The 17,078-nt window shown below is 37.5% G+C and overlaps 1 protein-coding gene across 1 annotated transcript in view; it reads right to left on the minus strand.

Moving 5' to 3' along the window:
* The window catches only part of KIAA1324L (KIAA1324 like), a 196,020-nt gene that overhangs the window by 88,307 nt on the left and 90,635 nt on the right, over positions 1-17,078 (minus strand). The window contains exons 3-4 of the mRNA XM_027838883.1: positions 5,423-5,618; positions 1,328-1,475 (exon numbers count right to left, since the gene is read on the minus strand). Of these exons, the coding sequence (XP_027694684.1) occupies positions 1,328-1,475; positions 5,423-5,586 (312 nt within the window). The 5' untranslated portion in view covers positions 5,587-5,618. The remainder of the gene's footprint in view (positions 1-1,327; positions 1,476-5,422; positions 5,619-17,078) is intronic.

Here is a 17,078-nt window from a genome sequence, read left to right on the forward strand (position 1 = left end):
AAAGAAAGAAAGAAAGAAAGAGAAAAAAGAAAGAAAGAAAGAAAGAAAGAAAGAAGAAAGAAAGAAAGAAAGAGAAAGAAAAGGAAAGAAGGAAGGAAGAAAGGAAGAAAGAAGGAAGGAGGGAAGGAAGAAAGGAAGGGACTCAAGAAAAAGAGAAATCTGAAGCCCAAATCACTTGAATGACTGCCTTCCTTCTCAACTTCATTTTACCTATGTATCCATAAAGTCTCCAATTTGTTCAGTCATTTCTCAAGTCATGTCTGATTCTTCATGATCCCAATTTGGGTAGCGCAAGGCATAAACCACTAGGTTTTCATCTACTCTGGGAAACATTTCACTAATGAGGCAGTTGCTACAGGAGCAAATGTGCAACTTGGGTATTGTTTAGCAGTTTAAATATTTCATTGAATTTTAGAGCTGGAATGGGATTTAGACATCATCGAATCCAATTCCTCATTTTCAAAACTATTTTTGTAATTAAGGGAAGAAAAAGCAGAAAGGACAGACAAGGAAAGGGAAGAAAACACATTTACTCAGCACAAGGGTTCAGTGTTTTTGCAGCCACTTGAGCCACAACAGATAATTTCCAGTTTATAACAATTAAGTAAATGTTTTTATCTATAGTAACTAAATCAATTAAAATAGCTATTCTTTGTTATGATCTCATTTGCCAGTCCTTTCCAAAATATGTGTAAATTGTTACCCTTGAGATAAACAAATCCCCCAGACATAGAAATCCTATACTCATTTGCATTTCTGAAATATTACATATGAGTATGCTTAAATGACTAATTAAATCTCATAGAGAGGCATATTTTAAATTATAATGAAAAAAGAAGAGCCCTTTAAATCCAAGCTGGAATTCTATAAATACACACAATAGGATTTTAACAAAGTAGTGCCAGTCATTGAACTCTAAATAAAAGCACACTTTCCAGGAAATTTCAATAAAGTGCTAAGTTCAAAGAAAAAGGCCAAGTGTTAACAGCTACAAAAAAGAAAGTGAAATTGTCAATTATCATTTCACAAGGTAAAAATAATGGGATTAGACAATTTCAGATCATATTATTTCACTTTCCTCAGCAATCCAAAGGTAGAAAGAGGGCAAAGCACCAATCAATCAAAAAATAATTAAAAAATATGCAATTTAAAAACAAATAAAATCCAAGCAGCTATAAGAAAACATGAGGATCCTTATTATATAGGTAAAGGAATGAAAGGTAGAAGGGAAAGGCAAGATTTACAATATCTAAGTATCTAGTGGAGTGGGGAGGAGCGAGGTTGATGGAGAGGAACAGAAGAAATTCCAGAGTTTTAAACCCCTTACAAAGAATTCAAAGAAGATGTTGTTGTCAATATATTGATATTCAAAGAAGACATAACCAGACTTCTTTAGGTGCACTGCGTAGATCAGTGAAACGGTGCAGTCATCTCGATTGGACTCAACGTAATTTCCACGAGGGATCCAGGAAGAGCTATGGAATCAAAGCCAAAAAGAACATCACGTTAATGCACAGCGCTACCTTCTCTCCATTCAAATGTGTGACTTGGGTGAGAAAGACGTTGGCGCATGAGCCGAAGTACTGGGCAATGCAGAGAGGAGCCACCATTTCACCAGCACCCTTCAAAGCCCATATATCACACAGGAAAATGTAAATTCCCTCTGCCACCCAACTTCTGGTATCCTGGGGAGAAGCCCTAGGATTGATGAGTTTGAGGTAGCAATTTATCACCTCAAGTGTGATCACTAAAAATACTTAACTGTTCATTCTTTTTAGGTAGAATGGAAGATAAGACAGAAGCATTCTTCTTGTTAACTTCTCGTTAACAATTAGTCATAGCCTGCCACACAAAGTCCCATCTTCCTTAATGATGTATGTAACTTCAAGGTCATTAGACTGGAAAGACTGTAGCCAGCTGTGTACTGATAAATGTTTAACAACAGGCTCTACACACATACACATACATACACTTTTAAGTTTAATTTGAATTATTTTTTTCCGTCTCTTTAAGTCTAGACAATAAACAAAACAATAAATCAAATCCAGAGCAGTAGCATTTGCCAATTTCAAAGATGTAAATGATCCCACTGAAAATTTAACAATTAGCTCATCTGAGCCAGTATGGGTACTCTTCTAGCATACCTCTGGCTGTCGCTTATCTTTTGTTCCCTGGGGTATTTTTCTTAAAAAGGGGAGTTGAAATTGTAAGGCTAAAAGCATCTTAAATGCTATTTGTTTTACTCCAGAGTCCTCCAACTAATTGTCTAGTGCCATGTTCTTAATAATATTCAAAATAAGAACATTCTGTAGGCTTCTTTAGTTAAGTCATTTTAATGACTCAGAATTCCAAGCCAAGTCGTTCCTAATGTTGAATTTTTAAATGTGAATGCCATGCAAAAGCCAAATTTCAGGTGAAAAGATGCATTACTCTAATCCCTGCTGACTGAGAAGTTTGTTTAGCAATATGCTCATGATAATAAATTCTCAACTAGAGGAGAAGAGTTTGGAGTATTATCATTACAGAATTTTCCCTACACTCCACCCTTTAATTTTGGACTTTTTGAACCAAACTGTGATTTCATTGGGTTGCGGAAACAAGGACATTCTTTCTACCAATGTAGATTGGCTGCCAGGGTAATTAATAATGTTAAAGAGATTGAGTGATTTGCCCATGTCACACAGGTAGTACATGTCAGAGTTTGCGTTTTCTCCCAGATCTCTCGACTCCAAGAATAACTTTCTTTCCCCTACATCATACTTTAAATCTATATGATGCATGTTCAAACGAAACCCAAAAAGGTGAATTAACTTGTATAAAGTCACAGGAGGTAGTAATTTCTAACAGCATCTAGAAAACAACATTCAACTTCATTTTGATCCTTCTTACATGTTTTACATTAATGTTTTTGCAAATACTTGAACACACAAAATTAGCCGAGATGTTTAGACACCGAAACTGTAACCTGCTTATACAACTTCTGCAAGCAGGATATAGGATACATTATTCTAATGAGTACCTCCCAGAAAAAAAAGATACAGTTAATGAATCCATCCCTGCTCCCCGTTCCATTAATTCTCTGATCAGACTATGCTGAACATTTTTCTAATATACCTTTTAATATTTATATATATACATAGATTATAAATAATTAATATATAATAATATATTCCTCCTTTATAAGTAATCCATTTTCAATATGCTTCATTTTTTTAATGGCCAATGTTGCTTTTCTTGTTTATTTGTAATTTTCTGTTACTACTTCAGAGATCTGCAATTTCACTATGTGGAAATTCTCTCCAATGATACAGACCGAACCTCAACACATTTCAGTAAGTGGTCTTTATGAGTAATAATGTTTGAAAAAATCTATCACCTGGCAAACAAGAGAACTAGGTGGAACAGTACATAGAAACAGGTCTTTGAGACCTGAGTTCAATTATGGCCTCAAATATTTACTAGCTGTAAGACCAGTTACTTAAATTCTGTCTGCCTCAATTTTCTCAACTGTAAAGTGGAAATAATAATAGCACTTACATTGAAGGATTATCGTATCAAGTAAAATAATATTTGTAAAGATGTTAGAACATATCTGACACATAGTAGGCACTTAATAAATGGTTGTTTCCTTGCCTTGAACATATGGCCCAGCTGTTGCTTCTGTGACTATTATGTCTATTTTTTTCCTGCTTTTAGTGGAGGCTTTCACTAAATGGACTAGGCTTCATGAAGACAAAATGAACTAGGCTTCAATCTTGTGAGGATGAAGGGCGGGAACCTAGGGGTTATAAGAGTATGCTCCCAATTCAGGGAAATGTTTTGTGCTTCTTTATATCTTCTCAACAAATATCCCTTTGTAAAAGTAAATTGATTTTAATTGGTTAAATGATGCTGGGACACTAATTACTGTGGGGTATTGGTGATTGTAACAGAGATTGTTATATATGTGATTGTTATGAGACAAAGGAAAGACACCAGGATAGAGTCTTAAGCCAAGAGTATTACAAAAATTTCACTGCCTCTCAGGGGCATTCCTAGAAACCTGAATGGGAAAGAGATGTATCTACCTGCCCTCTAGGTACCTGACTCAGCAATGATACCAGAAACTGCGGTAAGGACCCCCAAACTGCACCCTCTTCCCAGAGTGACATCCAATCTCTGGATTCTAGATTCAGGTTTAAGTGGAAAAAACAAATGCATTTTTTTAAAAAAAAGTGTAACTCATATCAAAGCTACATATGGCCAGAGGACAAAAAAGGGGCTTTCTTTGAAACAAGCAAACATTTTCCCATCTCAGCCTAAGGTTAAATCAATGGCTTAAGAAACTTGGAAGATTGATTAAAAAGTCATATAATGAGGTATTTATCTTATTCTTCCTCATCTGAAATGAGGAAATATCTAAAGCTTAGCTACTCTTTCTTTCAGAGGAGGAAAAGAAAATAAATCTCTAAAATCAACATTTTAAAATAGCTTTTCAGAAAAGCAATGACTTTTCTTGAGTATTTTATACTACTTTTAAAATATCAGTTTTCCTTTAAATATGTACATTTTAAAGGCTTGACACAATCCTTAAGTTTGATTTGTAATTACATCCTGTGGCTATTCTCTCAAAAAAAAAAAAAATAGCCAAACTGTCACATGTGTATGTGTGTATGTGTGTATATGTGTGTGTATGTATGTGGGGGGGGGAGAGGGTGAGGGTAAGGGAGAGGGATAGGCAGGCGCAGGGGCAGGGGCAGAGGCAGAGGCAGGGGCAAGGGCCAGGGGCCAGGGGCAGAGGCAGAGGCAGGGAGATGGGTTTGGTAATTTTATATATACATACACATATATACACACAAATTCACTTCCTGAATATGAAAAGAGCTATCATCATGGTCCTATGAAGATTACTGAATTGAGAATGCCAAACCAGGAATCATGATTTCTGATGGAATCCTGGCTCTGTCTTTCATTTCACATCCCTGTGCTTCTCTTCCCTCACCTGAAAAATAAGGCAATTGGACTCAGTGGCCTCTTGAAAGGTCCCTTCTAACTCTACCTCTGTGAACCTATGAAACTGCTTGGGTTTTAGTTTTTTCATCTGTAAATGAGGATATTGAAATAGATAATCTCCCCAATCCTTTCTAGCTCTCCATCTATGACTCTGTGAATACTTATGATACTGATAGGTCTGTGGCCACACTGGAGCATCTGAGAACTGCCCCATTTGAAGCTCCCAAGTCCATCAATCCTGTCCAGTTGCAGTCACTTTTTTCCATGCACTGAATGCACTTCTAGAACCCCATACCAACAAAATTCTTCTGCAGACCCTAAATACCCACCACCAATTAACACCATGAAAATCTATAATTTTCCAAAGATTATTAAGCGTACTCTTCTCTATTACTTAGTCAACATTAACCGGCCCCTTTAAGTTTCTTACTTGTCACAGCTATCTGGTTTGTTCTCAGCAGGACCCACTGTCGTGTCCATGAATGTTGCAACATTGGAAAATCCCGCAGGTAACTCATCCCATTCATCAAACTTGATGCCACTGCCCAAGGAGTAGGTACCTTCCTCACACTTACTGCAAACCTGGTTCTTCATTTCTAGGTATTCACCAGAAGCACAGGAGAAGGCTGAAAAGAACCATTTACAATCAATTAGTTATGAGGGTAATCAGGCACAAAGACAGTAGGCTGCCATTTAAAATACAGTATTGTTAACCAAGAACTCCACTGGGAAAACCATGAACATAATTATTCAGTTATTCATGCTGTGCTATGTAACTGAGACAATTCAACCTGCCTATTTTCCCCACCTACATCCTAGCACTAAGACCAAGCTCTCTGATTATTCTGATTTGTATCTAGAGGAAATCACCATATACACTGTGAAAAACAGCCTTTTTACAGCAAAATATTTAGCCTTGGTACAGCATTATTATTCATTCATTCAATAAATATTGAGGTGTTTGTATGGAAAGAACTCTGTTAGGTATTATTCACCCTTAGATCTCAAAAAAGTCAAGTTGAAACATTTTTTTAAAAAGTAAGTATCAAAGACATACAGGCAATGGAATATAGAAATCTATCCTGACCTACAGGAAAATTGAAGGAGAAGGGGATAAGAGATGGGGGGGTGGGATACAAGGGAGGGCAGATTAGGGGAAGGGGCATTCAGAATACATGCCATCTTAGGGTGGGGGGAGGGACAAGATGGGGAGAAAATTTGGAATTCAAAATCTTGTGGAAGTGAATGTTGAAAACTAAAAGTAAATAAATTAATTAAAAAATAAAATAAAAAATAAGTATCAGAAGCAGCATTTGAACAGAAGTTTTATTGACTCCAAGGTTTCATATAAGCTACTATTCTACCCACTTATGACTGTAGAGTTTGGCAATTAGAAAGTATTATTCTATCTCCAAACCATAGATGAGACAAGCCGAGGCCTAGGTGGAACAATAAATGGACAATGCAAATGTCTTTCCTCCAGGGTGCCAGCATCTCATTGAGAAGGGACATTATTCTAGTGTATTACTAAATCTTCAGTGGCCTATACTGTAATGTATCATAACCAATCCTTGGTGTACCCCACCCCCACCCAAGACCTCATCACCAGGGTTCCTTCCCTCTCCACCTTATTTACAGCACATATGTGGTGATGGTGGCCAAGCAAAGATGTTTTAATCTAGGAAGTCATAAGAATATTGAGGGAGCCAAAGAGGAAGCTGATGGACACATGCCTTCCAGAAGAAATGGCAACATTGGTTTGCTTATGGTTTTGGAAGCAAGAGGTTGAAAAGAAATTTAGGAGGGAGTATATATAGCACAACAATGCAGATGGAAAGAAGATGGTCAGGGTGGATAGATAACTGGAACATAAAGCATGGTCTATAACCAGTTAGTACCAGGGAGTTTATGCTCACTCAATCATCAATCAGGATGTCTTGCAGAGCGGATGGCAAGAATATGGCAAGATGCCGTAAGTGGAAGCTAGATGGGATGCCAGGTATAATTGTTGGAATTTAATCAGGTCACTCTGTGTGCTAACTGAAAGTCTAGCCTGAGTCAGTCATTCTAGCATTAAACAAATGCCCTCACAAGTGGAAGAATACTTTTGCAAAGGATACAGTCTTTTTTCAGGAGCTATAAATATAAATTTGTTACTGCTAACATTCAATAAAGATTCCACAGCATATGTGTGTGTCTGTGTGTGTTGGAGGACAAGGGGAAGGCAACAAGAATTAAGTGCCTACTATGTGCCAAACACCATACTAAGCACTTTACAAATATTAAGCATTTTTCCTAGTTCTTTAAAAAAATTTCAACTCAAGTAATTCTAATTTGTACCTTGCCCCTTAAAAAAAGGCAAGTAACTTCAGATGAATTCATTACTGTGAAATTCATATTATTCTTTATTCCCCATCCTGAACTATTGGGCAGTGTTAAAATGCATCAATAAATAGCAACCAAAACCCACCCTGAGATGTTTTCATTGTTGTGGTATCCAGCAGATACTCAAGAGAGAACCTGCTTCATGGAAAACACACTTTTTCACATATAATGAGCTTGTCTCAAATAGTCATACTATTTCCTGAAAGTGAATTCCATAGACAAGGTGTTAATTCTTTGTCCTGGGTCTTCATTGCCTAACTGATTTTGTTGTATGAGATGCACAAATTTAGAGACATCTCCATTCCAAATGTTCAAACTATTTGTGCCCAACCTGCGGTATAGCCTTCTGAACTCATAATAGCCTCATCAGCCACAGCTGGACACACTGTACTTTGACCCCAACAATCGTGTTGTCATTTTGGTACTCTTTGAGTACAAAAGACAACAACGATTTTGTTTGAACAGCAGCAGGGAGGGTCAATGAATTTATAGAGTTCATACACATAAGCTGGTCCTCTGAATTAGCCCTTTAAAACAGGAGTCAAGGACTCACCTGAAAATAGGCACAGAAAGAAAAAAACACAGAGGGCACGGACAAGCAAATCAGACTGTCAATGAGGAAAGGTTCTCCTAAGGGAGAGTACATCCAAAGCTCCAAAAAGTTCTTTTGGAGAAAAAGGACAAAGGGCAAGTGACAGACACAAACACAGAAGAAATAGTGAGTACAAAGACCTGGAGAGAGCTCCAGAAACCATACTATTTGCATGACTCCCAAGTGGGAGAAAATCAACATAGCAGGAAACCATATGCACGGAGGAGCAATCCCAACCTGCCCCTTTGCTAGCATCACAAGTCATGTATCTGTATAGCTTCTGAGGGAAGGGAGGATTGTTTGCTGCCTTCTGGAGAAAGGAAGAGACACTCTCCTTTATTTAAAACCTCTTTTAAATTAAATCAGTTCTATATGTAATAACCTGTTACCTTAAATTCTTGCAGGGATGCTAAGTGGTATTAATTAAACTCTGATATTTCCAGGATTAGCCCTGGATGATGATATGAACCATCAAGGTTCCTCACACTAAATCCATTCACTGTGTCAGGGACTAAGGCTCAACTGAGTATGTGTAATATGTTTATTTCACTTCCACTACTACAGTGTAGTATTTGTAACGTAAATGGGGGAGCATAAGAGGGAGCTTACCATGATGAAAGTTGGTACTTAAGGGGCTGGACCATAAATCTCAAAGTTAAAAACTTCCATTTTTTTGATTTTTTAAATATTTGCTCAAAATGGTTTAGTAGTAGTCTAAGTCAAGTTCTAGTATTATTAAAGAGGCCTAAGTTCTTTGTATTATAAATATTTTTTCCTCTCTTGTCTTGTCTACCTTGATGTCAGATCCAGAACCACATGCCAAGAGAATTCTATGAGACAACATAGTTTAATGGCACATAGAGCTTGTTGAATAACCTTCATCCTATGATGACCTCTGCACAATAAATACTATTGGGGCAGGTGGTGCAGTGGATAGAGCACCGGCCCCGAAGTAAGGAGGACCTGAGTTTAAATCTGGCCTCAGACCAAACACTTGACACTTACTAGCTGTGTGACCCTGAGCAAGTCACTTAACTCCAATTGCCAAAAAAATAAAAAACCCCAATACTGTCTTCCTCTCTCTACAAGCACTGCTTTATACTTTTTTATTCCCTGTGATACAATATGATACAATGTCATGATTTTACTTCCTTTGAATTCCTTAGTGGTTTTTGTTGTTGTTTACATTTTTAGTTCCTGCAGTTATAGAATGACTACAGTGATTTTCAGAGTAGTTTTTTTTTGACAATAAATTTCAATTTTGTTGAAGGCTTTTTGGTTCCATGCATGTTTACTGGTAACTGTGCTTCGTCTACTTTGTTGACAAGGAAACAATCATGTGAAAAACTGATAAGTGTAAAAAAAAAAAAAAAAGTAGGCTCCATTCTCATATATTACTGGTAAAAAATTGAACATGGCTTCCACTCTATAACCTGAGCAGATCTGTGCTTAGCATAGTCCCATAGGAGTACATTCAAGAGCTTGATGTGAATAAACCATTATGCAGTGAACATCCTATTTTGAAACACACAAAACAGACTATCCATGAACAAAGGCATGTGGTGTCCTTTATAATGTTATAGGGCCCAAGAATGTCACAAAAAGATACAACCCCAGTGCTGCTGTTCTTAAGACTAAGACATCTGATAGAAAATGTGACTATTGAATATACACTTCTCACCAACACCATCATTGTCCAGAAATTTTAATTTCACTAACAGAATCAACAATTTGTGGGCATGTTGCTGTTTATATTGTAATACTAGCTGTCTTAATGTAGAAATTGCTCAGAGGACAATACATGACCTCCTTATAACTATAGCTCAGAAAAAAGCTCTCTGACTATAATTCTCATCTGATCCAAATATAATGTCTGCTTGAAGACCTGCTATGATGAATGATAAATGTTTGCATAAGTTGTAGAAGAGATCCTTGTTCAAGTGTGGGTTGAACTAGATGGCCTCTAAGGTCCCCTGAAACTCTGAGAAAGAGAATTCTAAGATAAATAATAGTCACTGACTTTTAGTGTTGCTCTCCTTATTCTATTACTTCAAGTAAGATTAAAATGCCCTTGCAGTGACAGTATGGTTTGGTAGATAACAAGTCAGAAAGATCTGGATTCAGGTCCTGCCTCTGATCAAGCCAGGACACCTGAATAAATCACTTAAACTCACAGAGGCATAGACAATGCTCTACAATTCTATTTAGCAAAATAGTTGCTAATTTCTGTTGATAGGAGGAGTTTCCTCCCCCAAGAATTCTCTACACCAACAACATCACAGGTACAGAACAAAAAAAAGTCGTTGAGGAACATGTATTTAAGCAAACATTTTATAGGTTGTATTCATAGGTTGCAATTACAAGATGCATGAAGTTATTTGGTGATGAGAGAAATGATACTAGACAGACCCTAAAAAATGAGTACCTGGTCATTTCTAAAAGTACAAAATGGTACTTTTTTATTACAGCATGAAAGTCCTACCATTACTTTATACTTTTCCTTTTTAGTGATGGTATAATGTTTGATATCTGGAATACATAGGCCAGAGGCCATTAGCTGCCTCACCACTAGGGAGAGACTTCCAGTTATCCCTAAAGCATGACTGACAGTGTTTTACTACCTTTTCAGATAAACTTCTGTAATTGCCCAGAATTATTCAGTGCACAAGCAAGATAGGACAGATCTGCAATTGTTTAGACTATTAATCACCAAAAACATCCCAGCATCAGTGCAAAGCACAGATGTGGTTAGCATTCCTGAAAAAAAAACTTAAGAATCCAAGCACTGCTTTACCTTGGTTTATTTAAATAAAGATTCTTGCTGTGCTAATTAAAAACATAACTAGTTGGAAAAACTGTCAGATTATTGTCAAAGTACAGGTTCCAAATTAATGAAGGAAAAGAGAGAAATGGTTTCCAAAGGGAATTCAGCACCATCTTGAAGACACAGCAGGCTTCCGATCTTCATGTTCGACTACTGGTGCTGGTGACCATGAAATACTACTTTTAATTGGGATAGTATCTGTTCTGTCCCTTATGGTGTGACATGCTTTGACAGAGAAGGGGGAAAAAACTTCATCTCTTATTTAACAAAAGAGAAAGCAACCATCCATTCTAGACAGAAGGACCACACAAAACTACATTCAAATTATTCAGCTTCCTTGCTGACATCACACGCAATCCATCAAGCTTATTCTTCGTCGGCTCATGAGGATTCTGGTTTTTTTTTTCCTTTTATTGGACAGATCATACCACCTGCTGCTGTGGGAAGTGACTTTGCTTGTCAGAACCTGTACAGCAACAAATGAGGCTAAGTCTACTATCAGATGCCTGCCACTTTCAATCTAAGGAAGAGAGTGACTAATTGCAGAGTGAACACCTTTTAACACACTAAAAGGTATAGACATTATCTTATTACTGGCAGTAAAAAGCAGACACAGACCTGGCAGGTGACAGAGACAATAGGGCCCCCATCTAATGGGGGTACCAGGAGATGAGAGAAACACTGAGAAGAAATGTGGTATTTACACTTTAATGAAAAACAGAGCAAAGAATACTACGCTTAGAGTCAAGAGATAGGTTTAAGTCCTGCCTATATTAATTAACAGCTATATGACCTTGGACACATATGACTGTGCTGGGTACTGTGCTGGGTCTCGATTCACTCATTTATAAAATGAATGGATTAGCCTACAGCAGGGTGTCCTAACCTGGGAACATAATCATAACTTTTAAAAAATATTGTGACAACTGTATTTTAATATAATTGCTTTCCTTTGTAATCCTGTGTGTTTTATTTAACACATTTAAAAAAGAAGGTAAGGAGATAAAGAAAGGGGAGGGGGAGGCAATTAGTACTTATATAGTGCCTGCTATGTATCAGGCACCTGCTAAACACTTGAATAAATATTAGCTCATTTGATCATAATAAGAACCCTTCCAGGTAGGTGGTATTATTATTATCCCCATTTTACAGATAGGAAGCAGAGACAGAGAAGTTAAGTGACTTGCCCAAAACCACATAGCTATTAAGTGTCTGAGGCTGGATTTTAGTTCAGTTCTTCCTGAATCTTCAAGACCCAGCACCCTATCCACTGCACCTCCAACCTGCCTCAACTGGTGTTCACCAAACTGCCAAAGGGATCCATGAAACAATAAAGATTAAGAATTCCTGGCCTATCTTATCTGTAAAGTCTCTTCTATTTCTTTTTTTTTTAAGTTTAGTTTTGTTTTTTGTTTTTTAATTTGGTTAGGCAATAGGGTTAAGTGACTTGCCCAGGGTCACACAGCTAGTAAGTGTTATGTGTCTGAGGCCGAATTTGAACTCAGGTCCTCCTGAATCGAGGGCCGGTGCTCTATCCACTGTACCACCTAGCTGCCCCGTCTTCTACTTCTGATACCCAAGACTGTTATGGAATTCATCATATACAGAGAAGGACACAAGTTGAGATACTACAGGTATCTTTTGTATATACCCTAACCTTTTGCCTTACTCAGAAGGCATTCTCTGGAGCTTCTGCTAGCCTTTCTTCTGGAAAAGATTTCCTTTCATGATGGTCTACTTTGCCTAATACTTCTGTATCCTCTCTTTTGTTTCCTTGTATAGGCCAGTTACAGAATTTTTGAGCCAGAGGGAATCTTAGAAATCAACCTGTCAAACCATCTCATTTTTATAGATGGGAAAACTGAGGCCCAAGGGAATTACATGATTAATTAGTGGCAGAGCCAAGACTATCTTATGGGTCTTCTGACTCCAAAGCATTTTTCCTTATTATACTATATTGTTACTCCATATGATGATGTAGTTTATAACAGGGTTTTACTACAGTTATGTCGACAATTATGGAAAATCCGGCAATATTGCTTGGAATGAATGGTTATCTCCAGTGCACTATTCATTGTAAGTTAGCATTTTACAAGTGTGATCCCACCAAGAACAGCTCTTTGCTTAGGGGAAAGACAGAAGTTAAGAAAAGTTAGGGAAAAAAACTTACTAAATTTAAAGTGTCTCTGCACCTCTGAAAATTGAGACTCCAACTCCATTCTCTACAATATCATTTAAAAACTACTTTCCAAACAGTCTTCACAAAAACCCTATCAGAGAGAGATGTATTATCATTGTATGTGCCACGCCACATCAAGCCTTCCCTCATCACCTTCCTTCCACCTACAATCAACTATTTTCTATCTTAGATTTCACATAGTAGTTCTTTGCCTCTTTACTGCAATTATAATGTAATGTTTGTAATGATAACACTAATAGCTAACAATAGCAAAACAGCCCTTTAAGGTTTGCAAAGTGCTTTATATTTGCTAATTCATTGGATCCTCACAATAACCCTGTGAAGTGCTATCATCATCATCATCATCATTATTCCCATTTTACAGATGAGAAAACTGAAGCTTAAATCAAACAGCTTGCCCAGGATCCCACAACTAGTAAATGTCAGAGACAGGATTCAAGCTCAGGTGTCCCTGGCAAGTCTAGCACTCTAACCACTGTGCCACTAAGCTGTCTCTAATAATACTCAATTATATCAATTGTGCAATTCAAGTCAAATCTGTGCCTCTGCCTGATCCTTCACTAGGCTGTAAGCTCTAGCAGGGCAAGGACTGTGTTCTATTTAAACTTTCCTTCTCGTCTCATACCTGGCCTGATATTCTGCATTTAATGTTTGTTGAATCAATGAATGTTCATGAATTATTATTTGTATTTTAGATAATAGTAACTTTGATAAGGTTAAAAAAAAGCCACTCACCCACTATACCCTGAATAAATTTCTCATATACCAGGTTGATAGAGACTTCACCTATCCCATAATCCCACACTTGGGGGAGGGGAAAAAGAGATTAAAAACTGATCCATATTATATACTCCAGGTGATCATAATGCAAACAGAAAACAGGTTGAAAGATTCCTTCTTTTTAAAAGCAAAATTGTCTAAGAAAAGTTAGAGCTTTTTCATTGGCCTAAAAAAAAAACCAAATAATTCAGATTTAGTCTAGGGTCATAAATTTGCTAATTTGGATAAATGGAAATATACAAGCACACACATACATAAACAGGGGATAATATATATGTTATCCTCTGGGTGTTTGGCACAGATTAACACATGGTGGGTTTAGGCAAAGCTACACAGAAGGTCAATGGAGAGGAAATGCACAAAGTAGCTGATGAGATCACCAAATAACAGAGAAGAATAGGTCTAGGAAATCAATTTTCCCTGAGTAGTAATTACATCCTGACTCTTCAGTACTTATCATCCTTCCCTTTTTCTCTGCTTTGGAAAATGTCAGTCAATCTCCACTTCTTAACACCCTCTCGGACCTTGAATTGTGTACAATTATTTTCTCACAATTCTCTTCCTTCATCTTTCAAAGGTAGCTCTTCACAAGCTTTCCTGTTATCTGTTATTATTTATTACCTCAAAATCTGGTCTAGAGCTCCCTCTTCCTCTCCCTCTGCCTGATTCTTTCCTCATTTTCAATTTACATTCCTATTGTGCTAGTATTCATCTAACTTTCAATAAATTGTCTCTGCCCATCAGCGCAGTCCAACACCTCCCTTTGTCTTAGCTTGCACACTTCTAAATGAAAAAAAAAACAATAACCTCTCAAGATGAACCAAGCAAAAAATTAATTTCCTTTGTCCCTTTATTGGGGTCTGTTGCCGAGAATAAAATGGAGCTTTACGGAAGAATTTAAAAAGCCAGACAATACTGAAAGTAGTCAGCCCTTTTATTTGGCATGTTTATGGTAAGTCCAAATAGCTTAACCAGAATCGTCTTAGGGAAGAATCCATGAAAGGGCAGAGAGGACAACGAGCAGGGACATCAGAGCAGCATTCACCACTTCACATGGGACATCAACTGACTCCTGTACTAAAGCAGAGCACCCAGGACAAGACTTAATACCTCCAAAATAGAACCAAAGGGCAGTAAAGGGATGAAGCCAACGGTTTTTACCAGAGAATCTCAGCCATGGTGGACTTCAGTGAAAGCAAGAAGAACCCACAGTAGTCTGTAAAAAGTTGCTCCCAAAACTTGGCACATTACTACACTTGGCACATTCAGCTCTTACCAGTTCTATGGGTTGAAGTCAGCACTCCATATATGAGAACAATTCAAGTCAACCCAAATCTGAACAAGATCAGGTGTTTTTTAATTGGCAGGGCAGAGAGGAGAGAGGGGTCTTGCTTAGGTGAATTTAATTGATTTCCTACTTCTGCTATCATAGGCCAGGAGTTACCAATCTGCAAGACTGAGTGGGAAATAGAAGTTTCTAGCTCTACAGGATTCAGAAAAGGGTAGGAGTTCCAGGCAGGAGAAAGTGTCATAAGAGGACCCATCACCAAAAAAAGACTACCCCCCAAAATAATTTGCTTTTTTCTCATCTATAATTCCCTTTACATATTGAACTGAAACACAGCAAGGAATCTTAGAAATCTGATTGTTTCTTCTTTACACACAGATGAATAAGGCATCAAAGTTTTTAATGGGAGAGCAATAAAATGAAGGGTCTGTTCTCAGCATAGCATAGTGTCAGGTGTGAGAGATACAAAGGAGCATAACACATGATCTCTGCCTTCAAAAAAGAAAAGAAAAGAAAAAATGAGCTTTCATTTTTTTCTAAATGTAGAGGCAACTTGGTGTAGTAGATAAAGATTTAGCCTTAGAATAGCAAATACAGATAAAAATCCCACTTCAAACACATTCTCCTGGATAGATCGCTTAAAGTCTCACAGTCTTAGAAAACTATCTTAAGACTATAAGTTGCAGAAGAGATGCTAGGGATGAAGTGGGGAGATGATAGGGGTACAGGAACATTCTTCACTGGGAGCTAACTATGCTGGCAAGATAATAGGTCTGGACCAAAAAATTTTTAAAAATTTCTACGGATAAAAAAACTCAAATCAAACCTTTTTTTTAACTTTTAAAAAATGTTTGCTGTATACCCTGATTTCCCTTTTGAATCCCCTGTGCTTAGCACAGTTCTTGGCACACAGCAAGCACTTAATAACTTCCTTTCTTTCTTCCTTCCTTCTTTCCTTTCTTCCATCTTTCTTTCATCTTTCTTTCTTCCTTTCTCACCAAGTACCAACAATTGACAACTGTGTCGGATTTGGAGACAGGCAGATCTTCAGATTAAAAGACCAGTTCAAGTATGCCCTCTGGTGCTTGCTGGCTGTGGGAATCCCAGACAAATCATTCAACCTCTCAATGCCTCCAGAATATCCCTAAGACTTAACTAATAACTCTTACTAGATAGACTATTATCTGCAATCTGTACACTGAAATGTTCTCCATACCAGTGAAATCACAGATTCTTGAGTAAGCTCCAATAATATACTTAAGGATCTATGAGTTCATCAGTTTGGGTACTCCTAAATTCAGATAGTAACAAGCTCCCCCACAGCTTATTAGATGGTCTTTGGGATTTGTTATGGTTAAAGAAAATTTATCACCTAGTGGTCAACTTTCTAGGAATGAGCCTCTTCAAACTAGGCTGGATCCTTGGAAGGTGGCCAGATAATCCACCTCTGATCTGAGAATCCAAACCTTTCCAACTTGGTAAGACCTGCCACAGCTTGTATCCCAATGGTACAACTTATGAGAACCCAGCGTTTATAACACATAACAAGACGACTTTATTGGGAGATCAAAAGCATGTGCTCTGAAAAACAAAGTTATCTAAATATATTCCATTGGATTGCAGTATATAACTACAAAGGGTGGCTGGATTCTGGATTTCCTCTTCTGCTCTTGCAGAAATATTTGCACAAAGCAGAATGGAATCTCAGGGAGGTAGAGCAGGGAGTCTTGGAGCCAATAAGAGCTGAATTCAAACCTGGTCTCAGATATTTACTACTTATATGACCTTGGGCAAATCACTTGACCTTTGCTTGCCTTCATTTTCTCACATAATAATAATTAGCATTAGGGTAATAATAGCACCTACTTCCCAGGGTTGTTGTAAGGATCAAATGAGACAATATTTGTAAAGTGATTAGTACAGTGGCTAGCACATAGTAGGTGCCACACAAATGTTAGGTAGTAGTGGTAGTAGTAATAGTAGTAGCAGTAGCAAAACAGTAATAATCAAGGCTAAT

This window comes from Vombatus ursinus, unplaced genomic scaffold (genome assembly GCF_900497805.2).
Source record: "Vombatus ursinus unplaced genomic scaffold, bare-nosed wombat genome assembly UNPS02014830.1, whole genome shotgun sequence".
NCBI lineage: Eukaryota > Metazoa > Chordata > Mammalia > Diprotodontia > Vombatidae > Vombatus > Vombatus ursinus.